Source organism: Malus sylvestris, chromosome 12, assembly GCF_916048215.2.
Source record: "Malus sylvestris chromosome 12, drMalSylv7.2, whole genome shotgun sequence".
NCBI classification, from domain to species: domain Eukaryota; kingdom Viridiplantae; phylum Streptophyta; class Magnoliopsida; order Rosales; family Rosaceae; genus Malus; species Malus sylvestris.
Genome location: NC_062271.1, coordinates 17,189,084 through 17,200,521, shown reverse-complemented (window position 1 = coordinate 17,200,521; position 11,438 = coordinate 17,189,084). Strand labels below are relative to the sequence as shown.

The 11,438-nt window shown below is 45.8% G+C and overlaps 1 protein-coding gene across 1 annotated transcript in view; it reads left to right on the top strand.

Moving 5' to 3' along the window:
* Positions 1-3,117: 3,117 nt before the first annotated feature.
* The window catches only part of LOC126593026 (uncharacterized), a 103,646-nt gene continuing 95,325 nt past the window's right edge, over positions 3,118-11,438 (top strand). The window contains exon 1 of the mRNA XM_050258871.1: positions 3,118-3,683. Coding sequence (XP_050114828.1) covers positions 3,425-3,683 — 259 coding nt within the window. The 5' untranslated portion in view covers positions 3,118-3,424. The remainder of the gene's footprint in view (positions 3,684-11,438) is intronic.

Below are 11,438 nucleotides of genomic sequence, written 5' to 3'. Positions count from 1 at the left end.
AGAAGAGTTCTCATTAATTGTGAAGGGTTTACACAAGTACATAGGTTCAAGCTCTCATTTAGTGAGTACAAGTGAATGATTTAGTACAAATGACATTAGGAAATATTGTGGGAGAATGATCTCGTAATCACGAAACTTCTAAGTATCGGAGTGTGGTGTCGTCTTGACTTGCCTTATCTGTCTCATAGGTAGATGTGGCATCTTCTCTGGAAGTACTCTTCCTCCATCCAGGGGTGGTATCTTTAACTGGTGGAGATGCACAAGGTAATGTATCAATTTCACTTGAAGCTTACTTGTAGTTTCAGGCTTGGTCAAGCGCGATACAAACCATGTAGTAGGAGTCCCCCAAGTCGCCGAGCTAGGGGGTCTGCTGAAAGAGGTGACAGACAAGGTAAGCAATCAGAGCTCCGACTGATTGTTCACCTTCTCCCCATCTTGCAGCAGCATGAAGGATAAAGAGAAGAAAAATGAGAAGAGATGATATGAGATACTTTTGCTTTTGAAGAAGTAACTTTCCACAGGCTTATTCTTGAACTGAGCTGGAGGGTTTTCTGGTTTCCTCCAGAGTATAAGGCCGACTGAAGAATTTGAGGGTCAAAACAAGTCCATCAAATCTAGAGTACGTTCCACCCTGCTGATATGGGATACTTTTGCTTTTGACAGAGTAATGAATGTATTGGCACGTGTGCTGTTACGCTTGTCTCCACATGCTTCCTTGTATCCTTCGCACTTGCCCTATCTGTTCCTCAAGCAGATGCGGAATCTTCCCTGGAAACATAAGATGTTGAAGATGAGTACTCGAGAGCAATGCCAGGTAAGTAATCAGGTAAGGGGTTCCAGGCAGTCAGTTCCTGGCTGGAAGCTTGATTCCAAGTGCTGACTGATTGTTCTCTTTCTCCTTGTCTTGCAGGTAAAAACAAGGCCAAAAGAAAAGACAGGGAAAAAGCATGATATGGGATACTCTTGCTTTTAACCCTGATGATATGAGATATTCTTGCTCTAGTATAGCTTGTTTGCAGAGGTATTATCGGGGGGAAAGAAAGCTGAATATTTCGAAAGGCTTCGTTGGGAGTGCCCTCTCAGATATGATGAAGGGTTGAGCATTTTTGCAGGTATGCCTGTCCGTTGGGGATGGAGGTCGACATATATAGGAGTCTCCCTAACAACAAGTAGTAATGCTATTCCTTTACCCTGCTTGGTCATAGCACGGTAGTGGGAGCTGCCAGTTTCACATGTTTTAACTCTGTCAGAGCACTTTGAAAAAGTGGTCTGTGGTATCTGGCTCTCGAGATTCGGAGAACGATGCCTCTTCGATTTTTGAGAAAGCAATCATGCTGGGGGTATGACTCTCGAGATTCGGAGAGCAGTGTCTCTTCGATTTTTGAGGAAGTAATCATGTTGGGAGTCTGGCTCTCGAGATTCGGAGGGTGGTGCCTCTTCGATTTTGGAGCAAGCAATCTTGTTGGGAGTGTTGTCTCGAATGTGAGTAAAGGTTGGGCATGTTTGCTAGTCTACCTTGCCACGAAGCACAAAGGTTGACACACAAGGACTTTCCAATTATCCAGCAATGGTACTGTTCCTTTACCCTCTCTTCGATTTTGAGAAAGTAGTCATGTTGGGAGTCTGGCTCTCGAGATTCGGAGGACGGTGCCTCTTCGATTTTGGAGCAAGCAATCTTATTGGGAGTGTTTTCTCGAATGTGAGTAAAGGTTGGGCATGTTTGCTAGTCTACCTTGCCACGAAGCACAGAGGTTGACACACAGGGACTTTCCAATTATCCAGCAGTGGTACTGTTCCTTTACAGTTGTGGGTAATAATATGGTAGCTAGACCTTCAAAATTTATGTGTCTAAACTTTTGTTAGTGCTGTTTCTTTGCTATTCTTTTACCTTTCTTGGTCAGAGCGATGTAGTGGGAGCTGCAAGCTTCACGTGCTCAACTTTGGCAGAGAACTTTGGCAAAGTTATTTGTGGTACCCATGAGCTATTGTTGCGTGTGGGAAGTGGGTGATTGAACAGTAAGATTCATGTGCTTTCTACTTCACCAGAAGTCTTCGACAGAATGCCCATAATTTCTGCAAAGCTGAGTGTGCGTGTGACAGGTGTTGACAAGGCTAGAAAAGTAGGTGCCTCTTCGATTTCTGAGATCGGCCCTCGTGGTCTCTGAGCAGCCCAGCTTTTGAGAAAGCGAGCGCCTCTTCGATTGATTCGGAGAACGATGCCTCATCGATTTTTGAGAAAGCAATCATGCTGGGGGTCTGGCTCTCAAGATTCGGGGAGCAGTGTCTCTTCGATTTTTGAGAAAGTAATCATGTTGGGAGTCTGGCTCTCGAGATTCGGAGGGCGGTGCCTCTTCGATTTTGGAGCAAGCAATCTTGTTGGGAGTGTTTTCTCGAATGTGAGTAAAGGTTGGGCATGTTTGCTAGTCTACCTTGCCACGACGCACAGAGGTTGACACACAGGGACTTTCCAATTATCCAGCAATGGTACTGTTCCTTTACCCTCTCTTCGATTTTTAAGAAAGTAGTCATGTTGGGAGTCTGGCTCTCGAGATTCGGAGGACGGTGCCTCTTCGATTTTGGAGCAAGCAATCTTATTGGGAGTGTTTTCTCGAATGTGAGTAAAGGTTGGGCATGTTTGCTAGTCTACCTTGCCACGAAGCACAGAGGTTGACACACAGGGACTTTCCAATTATCCAGCAGTGGTACTGTTCCTTTACCCTTGTGGGTAATAATATGGTAGCTAGACCTTCAAAATTTATGGGTCTAAACTTTGTTAGTGCTGTTTCTTTGCTATTCTTTTACCCTTCTTGGTCAGAGCGATGTAGTGGGAGCTGCAAGCTTCACGTGCTCAACTTTGGCAGAGAACTTTGGCAAAGTTATCTGTGGTACCCATGAGCTATTGTTGCGTGTGGGAAGTGGGTGATTGAACAGTAAGATTCATGTGTTTTCTACTTCCCCAGAAGTCTTTGACAGAATGCCCATAATTTCCGCAAAACTGAGTGTGCGTGTGACAGGTGCTGACAAGGCTGGAAAAGGCTGGAAAAGTAGGTGCCTCTTCGATTTCTGATATCGGCCCTCGTGGTCTCTGGGGAGCCCAGCTTTTGAGAAAGCGAGCGCTTCTTCGATTTTTGAGATCGGCCTTCGTGGTCTTTGAGCAGCCCAACTTTTGAGAAAGCAAACGCCTCTTCGATTTCTGAGATCAACCCTCGTGATCTTTAAGCAGCCCAGCTTTTGAGAAAGCAAACGCCTCTTCGATTTCTGAGCAGGCGCCTCTTCGATTTCTGAAGCTTCGTCGAGTGCAGATTTTTATAGGGGCTGGCATTAAGTTCCAAAGCACACTTGAATCTCCACCAGTAGAAGCTTCATTCTTGCACTTCTAAGATCTTGATTTGTCCGACCTCTTCTCTCTTCAACACCTTTGAAAATGTCTGGCCCCTCCGACCGTCGTTTTGACTTGAACCTTGTTGAAGAGGCAGCCCCGCCTTCTCCAGACAACATATGGCGCCCATCCTTCGTCTCCCCTACTGGTCCTCTTACCGTTGGGGATTCCGTGATGAAGAATGATATGACCGCTGCGGTGGTGGCCAGGAACCTTCTCACTCCCAAAGATAACAGACTACTTTCCAAACGGTCTGATGAGTTAGCTGTTAAGGATTCGCTGGCTCTCAGTGTTCAGTGTGCAGGTTCTGTGTCTAATATGGCCCAACGCCTATTTGCTCGAACCCGCCAAGTTGAATCATTGGCGGCTGAAGTGATGAGTCTCAAACAGGAGATTAGAGGGCTCAAGCATGAGAATAAACAGTTGCACCGGCTCGCACATGACTATGCTACAAACATGAAGAGGAAGCTTGACCAGATGAAGGAAACTGATGGTCAGGTTTTACTTGATCATCAGAGATTTGTGGGTTTGTTCCAAAGGCATTTATTGCCTTCGTCTTCTGGGGCTGTACCGCGTAATGAAGCTCCAAATGATCAACCTCTGATGCCTCCTCATTCTAGGGTTCTGTCCAGTACTGAGGCTCCAAATGATCCCCCTCCGGTGCCTTCTCTTTCTGGGGCTCTACCGACTGCTGAGACTTCTCCTAAGCAACCTTTGTGAAGGCTCCCTCTTGTGTGCTTATTTTGACTCATGTATATGTACATATTTGTAGCTTATCGGGGATATCAATAAATAAGTTTTCCTTCATTTCAACGTATTGTGTTAAATACACCAAAGCCTTCTTCGCTAAGTTCTTTGAATTTTCTTTTGTTAAAGCTTGTATGTTGAAGCTTTCTGAGTGGAGCATGTAGGTTGGGGTAGTGTTCTCTTAATTTCCCGAATGAGGAAAACTTCTCGGTTGGAGACTTGGAAAATCCAAGTCACTGAGTGGGATCGGCTATATGAATCTTAGAACGCCATTGTGCTCGATCCTGTGTCATGTCCTTCGTTAGATCCAAGTACTCTAAGTCTTTTCTTAGAGTCTCTTCCAAAGTTTTCCTAGGTCTTCCTCTACCCCTTCGGCCCTGAACCTCTGTCCCATAGTCGCATCTTCTAATCGGAACGTCAGTAGGCCTTCTTTGCACATGTCCAAACCACCGTAACCGATTTTCTCTCATCTTTCCTTCAATTTCAGCTACTCCTACTTTACCCCGGATATCCTCATTCCTAATCTTATCCTTTCTCGTGTGCCCACACATCCAACGAAGCATCCTCATCTCCGCTACACCCATTTTGTGTACGTGTTGATGTTTCACCGCCCAACATTCTGTGCCATACAGCATCGCCGGCCTTATTGCCGTCCTATAAAATTTTCCCTTGAGCTTCAGTGGCATACGGCGGTCACACAACACGCCAGATGCACTCTTCCACTTCATCCATCCAGCTTGTATTCTATGGTTGAGATCTCCATCTAATTCTCCGTTCTTTTGCAAGATAGATCCTAGGTAACGAAAACGGTCGCTCTTTGGTATTTCTTGATCTCCGATCCTCACCCCTAACTCGTTTTGGCCTCCATTTGCACTGAACTTGCACTCCATATATTCTGTCTTTGATCGGCTTAGGCGAAGACCTTTAGATTCCAACACTTCTCTCCAAAGGTTAAGCTTTGCATTTACCCCTTCCTGAGTTTCATCTATCAACACTATATCGTCTGCGAAAAGCATACACCAAGGAATATCATCTTGAATATATCGTGTTAACTCATCCATTACCAACGCAAAAAGGTAAGGACTTAAGGATGAGCCTTGATGTAATCCTACATCATACACTAAGTTCACCTACAAACATCCACCAAGTTTCACCTACAAACATCCACCAAGTTTCACCTACAACATCCACCCAAGTTCACCTACAACATCCACCAAAATTCACCTACAACATCCACCAAAACAAATGGATGGTGGTGATTCATTCCCAAAGCCTATAAATAGGCTCCTCCATCAAAGAATCAAGGGAGGATTTTTTATATACACTTTCTCTACTCCCAAATTGGAAGAGAATTTACACCATACCAAAGCCTTGAAGCCTCGAAACTCTGAAGCTCTCAAGCAAATCCCGAAGGATCAAGAAAGCCCTCTTCGTTCTTCGTGAAATCCTCCTTCAAGATCAAGCCCCAACGCCCCTTGAAGAACTTCCACCGATTCAAGATCAAGCCCTGACGACTCTTGAAGAAGGTGTTCATCATTCATCAACTGTTTGTCCAAGATCAAGCCTCGACGGCCCCTGGATCAACAACACTACATCTACACGTTTCAAAGATAGAATCAGAGGCTAAATTTGTAGAAGAGATTGTAACCCTTAAATCATTAATACAAATATTATTTTGTATACGTGTTCTTGTCTCATTCATCGCAGGAATTTCCGTGTTTACAAATTTGGCACGCCCAGTGGGACAGTTTCTACCTGTTATCTCTATCTTTGAATCCGCAACAAGCACAAATGGCGTCAAAGAAGGCCTAAGTTGTTCTCGCTGCCGATGCAAGAAACAAGAATGTCATCACGGCAGAGGGCGTCACTTCAGGCATTATAACTCGAAGCCAGGCAAAAGCTCTTTCTGCCGCCTCTGCATCAACTCCGCTGAAGGCACAAGAGCACCCGAGGCATGAACCGGTGATCACCCTGGCCTCGCTCAGGGCGCCAAGAGAGGAAAGCTAAAGGAAGTACTCTGAATCTTTACTTTCCGATGCCGACTCAAGCAGCGGCATAGCTATGCAAGTCATGGTTACTGGAGCGACTTCAATTGAGGAGCAACTGGCTCAGATGAATGAAGCGATCATAAAACTCACAAGGACTGTGGAGGACAAAGACCTGCAAATCGCAACACTCGTTAACCAACTAGATGCAAAGCCCGATGGGAAAGTCAAGCAAGGGGATAATCCAATAAATAAGGAAAACGATGAGGATGAGGAGCATTCAGTGGAGAACGTCGAAGAGAAGCTGAAGCCAGACCAAGTGGCGACGCTCATGGGATCTCTCTCTATCCAGCAGCTGCAGGAGATGATCGCCAACACCATTAAGGCGCAGTATGAAGGAAGCTTACATGATTTTGTACTATACTCAAAGCCCTACTCCAAGAAGATTGATGCTTTGAAGATGCCGATGGGTTATCAGCCACCAAAGTTCATGCAGTTCGATGGGAAGGGGAGCCCGAAGCAACATGTCGCCCACTTCATTGAAACCTGCAGCAATGCTGGAACAGAGGGAGACTACCTCGTCAAGCAGTGCATGCGCTCACTGAAAAGCAACGCCTTGGACTGGTACACCGACCTCGAGCCCGAGTCTATCAACAGTTGGGATCAGCTAGAAAGGGAATTCCTCAACTGCTTCTACAGCACGCGCCGCACCGTAAGCATGCTGGAGCTGACCAGTACGAAACAGTGGAATGAGGAACCTGTCGTCGACTACATCAATAGATGGCGTTCATTAAGTCGGGATTGCAAAGATCGGCTTTCTGAAACCTCTGCCATTGAGATGTGTGTTCAAGGCATGCACTGGGGGTTACATTACATTCTCCAAGGCATAAAACCAAGAACGTTTGAGGAGCTGGCAACTCGTTCCCACGACATGGAGCTAAGTATCACCAATCACGGAAAGAATGAGCCGATCACCCACTTCAAGAAGGATAAGGTGTTCGCCCCGAGTGTAGACAAGACCGAAAAAAAGCGCGCCAAGGAAACTTTTACCGTCAACACTACCCCCATCAAAACCTCATCTGCGCTTATCAAGACCTCCTTTGCGTTTATCAAGATTTCCTCCAAGACCAAGGCAAAGGAGACAAAGAGAAGTGAGCCTCCTCGCACCCAAGACAAGTATAAAAACACCTTGAGAGAGTTGGAGCAAAAGACGTACCCTTTTCCTGACTCAGATGTGATTGAGTTACCAGAGTGCAAGCGCCCTGAAGAAATGAATCGAACGAACGATCCTAGGTACTGCAAGTACCATCGTATCGTGAGCCATCATGTGGGCAAGTGCTTCGTAATTACTCATTATGAAGCTAGCGCAACAAGGGAGAATCGAGCTCGACCTTGAAGACACAGCCGCAACACATACTACTACAGTGGCGTTTGGATCCTTCGATCCCGTGCCTCTCCAAGCGACACCCGACCATTCCTATCAATGTGCAAGCTACACGATGCCTTCTACACAACCATCGCCGGGGGTAAACGAACAAGATGCACATACCGATGATGAAGAAGGATGGACATTGGTGACCTACAAAAAAACAAGGAAACCAAAACCACAAGCCACAAGACCAAAGGTGGAACAAGTGAGAAAACACCGTTGCCGCAACAGTAGGAAGCCCAAAAGAAACGTAAAAGTTGATAAGCCAATGTATGCTGGGGAACTTATGGAGCAAGAGCCACGCATTCCTGTCTCCTTGCACAAGTACTTCCCGAATGACTTCTTCCAAAAATGCACTATTGTTGCATGCCACATGGTCGAAGTAGAAATGGAAGAACCTTCAAAAGGAAAAGATATCACCACTGAGGGAGAAAAAACTCTCACGCTCGAAGAAGGTCTGCCAACACACTTTAGCATTGAGGAAGCACTACGATTACCAAAGAAGATGCGAATAGCATTAGCAGCGGTCTTGGAAAGTCCCAATGACCACGAAGTGCAAGAAAGCAAGAACGAAGGCTTGAAGCTTCGGCCAAATGAATGTGCCACATGTTGTGCCATCGAGGACGCAATCCATTTCACCGACGAAGACTTGCTGCTAGGATCCAAGCCTCACAACCGTCATCTCTTCGTCTCTGGGTACGTAAGGGAGCACAAAGTCAACCGCATGCTTGTGGATGGTGGATCAGCCATAAACATCATGCCAAAGTCAACAATGACTACAATCGGCATCAAAGCGGATGAACTGTCCCTAAGTCATCTACTAATCCAAGGTTTTAATCAAGGAGGACAAAGAGCGATGGGCATGATTCGAGTGGAGATGACTATTAGTGAACTCAAGTCAAGCACGATATTCCACGTTATTGATGCAAGAACTTCCTACGGCTTGCTCTTAGGAAGGCCTAGGATCCATACGAATGGAGTAGTACCGTCCACCCTTCACTAATGCTTAAAATTCTACCGAGAAGGAGTGAAGGTGATCTATGGCGACACCAAACTATTCACTGAAGCCGAATCACATTTCACAGACGCCAAGTTCTACATGGATGAAGACATGGTGCCCGAAACTCTTCCAAAAGAGATCAAATCCATGGGCAAAGCAACACCTAAAAAGTAGGAGCAGCAAGCCATGCCGAAGAAGTAAGAAGAAGAAGTTATGCCGTTTTCAAGCAAGGACGATAATGAGCTGGCTAAACATGCAACAACCAAAGGGAGTAGGACGCCCTCAAATGGACCAAACATATCCGTCTTTCGATACATTCCGATGTCGAGAAGAAAGAATGGTTAATCTCCGTTTGAAACTGGAGCAAACAAAGCCGATGCACAACGGCATATGGATAACGTAAAGTTACTCAAGATGAATGCAGTTTTGCCTCTGACACAGCTAGGTGACACTAAGGTTGCAAAACTACCACAAGGCTTCATAAAAGCTCTACCAAAGGGGGTGGAACCAAGCTTCCTCCCAATCCAAAGGACCGAAGAAGGTTTTGATCCAAACGCCTACAAACTCATGTCGATAGCTGGGCACGACTTCGCTTCTTCTTCGAATCCTGGAAAGAAGGTTTCAGACACCGTCAACAATAAAGAACGCGACCTCACCGAGACTCAAAAGAAGTTGAAAAAGCATGGTTACGGAGTGGACAACAACAAAGCTGGATTTGGCTTCACACTAAATGCACCCGTGAAGATTTCAAGCAAAGCGAAAAATGCTAGCACTCAACACATCAACGTGATCATTGAACCAGATCAAGAAGAGCCTAAATCCGCCCTTCGGACGTCAGTCTTCAATAGGATGAATCGTTCAAGACCCAGAACGTCAGCATTTAATCGCATTGGTGGTCAAAACTGAACCTCCGTCTTCAAGATACTTAACAGGCCAGCATCCCAAAGCTCTGTTTTTTAAAGGTTGTCAAAACCTAAGAAGCAAAGCAACACGGCTAGCTGCCTTCCTCGTTAGTCAGCTTTGGAAAGACTTGAAGACAACAAGAAGTTTTCTAGAAATAGGGAGACAACGTCAAAGGAAGAAAAGCTCGACATGCTAGTAGAAAAAGGCGACATTCGAAGCTCAATTCCTTTAAGGATGAAGCGCCAAGCAATCTTAGAGGTGGACACAAATGGACCACTGAAAGTAAGAAGGCGTACCATCATCCACACTGGACAATCTTCATGCCAACCAGCCCAAGAGGACAACACTGAAGGGGAGGTCCAAGACATCTTCCCCGTCACGATCCAAAAAGACAAAGGAGATGAAACCCCTAAGGAAGACGTTGCTTTTGGCTCTTTTGACTCAAAGTCGTCGCCTCAACTGCTGGGGGCATGCTCCAAGTCAAGCAAGGTTGAAGGAAGGACTCATGTCACTTCAAAGAAATTACACGTGAAGCCTATGTCGTATTCACAAATGCACCAGTCGAAAAAGGGGCAAGAAACCATTATTAATACACTTTCAAGCCTGGATGAGGCTGAGATCGACAACATGATCGAAGGTGATCTAATTCAAGGGGTCATGGACGTAGGAAGGAACTTAAACGTTGCCTTTAAAAAATCAGGGGAACTTCGCGCTTGCATAGATTTTCATAACTACAACACCCGGAAAGACGACACTGAAGAGGAATCCCAAGATGTCTTCCACATCACGATCCAAGAAAGCAAAGAAGATGAGATCCCCGAAGAAGATGTCACTGCTGCGCCACCGCAACTCGAGGATGAGGGGCAATCCACGGTTGATGATCTCAATGAGCTTAACTTAGGCACAAAAGAGGAGCAGAAACCTATCTTCGTGAGTGCGCTGCTAAGTACGGACGAGGTAGAGGAGTATTACCAACTGTTATCAGAGTACAAAGACGTCTTTGCTTGGACTTACAAGGAAATGCCCGGCCTTGACCCTGTCATCGCTGTGCATCATCTTGTAGTTAAGCCTGGAACGTGACCGATAAAGCAAACTCAAAGGCACTATCGATCCGAGCTCATTCCACAAATCGAGGTAGAGATTCACAAGCTAATCGAAGTAGGCTTCATCCGAGAGGTGCAATACCCCAAGTGGATCTCCAACATCGTCATCGTCCTTAAGAAATCTGGACAAATACGTGTTTGTGTAGACTTTCGGGACCTCAATGACGCTTGCCCGAAAGATGGCTTTCCCTTGCTGATCATCGAAATCATGGTGGACGCAACCACTGGCCACGAGGCACTGTCATTCATGGACGGCTCTTCTGGATACAATCAAATTCATATGGCTCTCGAAGATGAGGAACTAACAGCATTCCGCACTCCAAAAGGTATCTACTGCTATAAGATGATGCCCTTTGGTCTAAAGAACGCTGGAGCCACATATCAGCGAGCAATGCAGAAAATCTTCAATGACATGCTGCACAAAAACGTAGAATGTTATGTGGACGACGTGGTGGTCAAAACAAAGAAAAGAGCAGATCACTTAAAGGATTTGTGAGTAGTGTTCGAAAGGCTGCGAAAATACAACCTTAAGATGAACCTGTTAAAGTGTGCGTTTGGCGTCACCTCTGGAAAGTTCCTCAGCTTCATTGTCAAGCACCTTGGCATTGAAGTGGACCAATCAAAGATCAAGGCCATTCAAAGCATGCCCGAGCCAAGAAACCCGCACGAGCTGAAAAGTCTACAAGGACGACTAGCCTTCATCAGACACTTCATCTCCAACCTTGCAGGGCGTTGTTAACCGTTCAGTCGACTCATGAAAAATGATGTTCTGTTCGTATGGGACGAAGCGTGCCACAATGCTTTTGAAAGCATAAAAAAATATTTATCAAGTCCACTTGTCCTGGGGGCGCCTGTGCCCGGGAAACCACTCATATTGTACATCGCCGCTCAG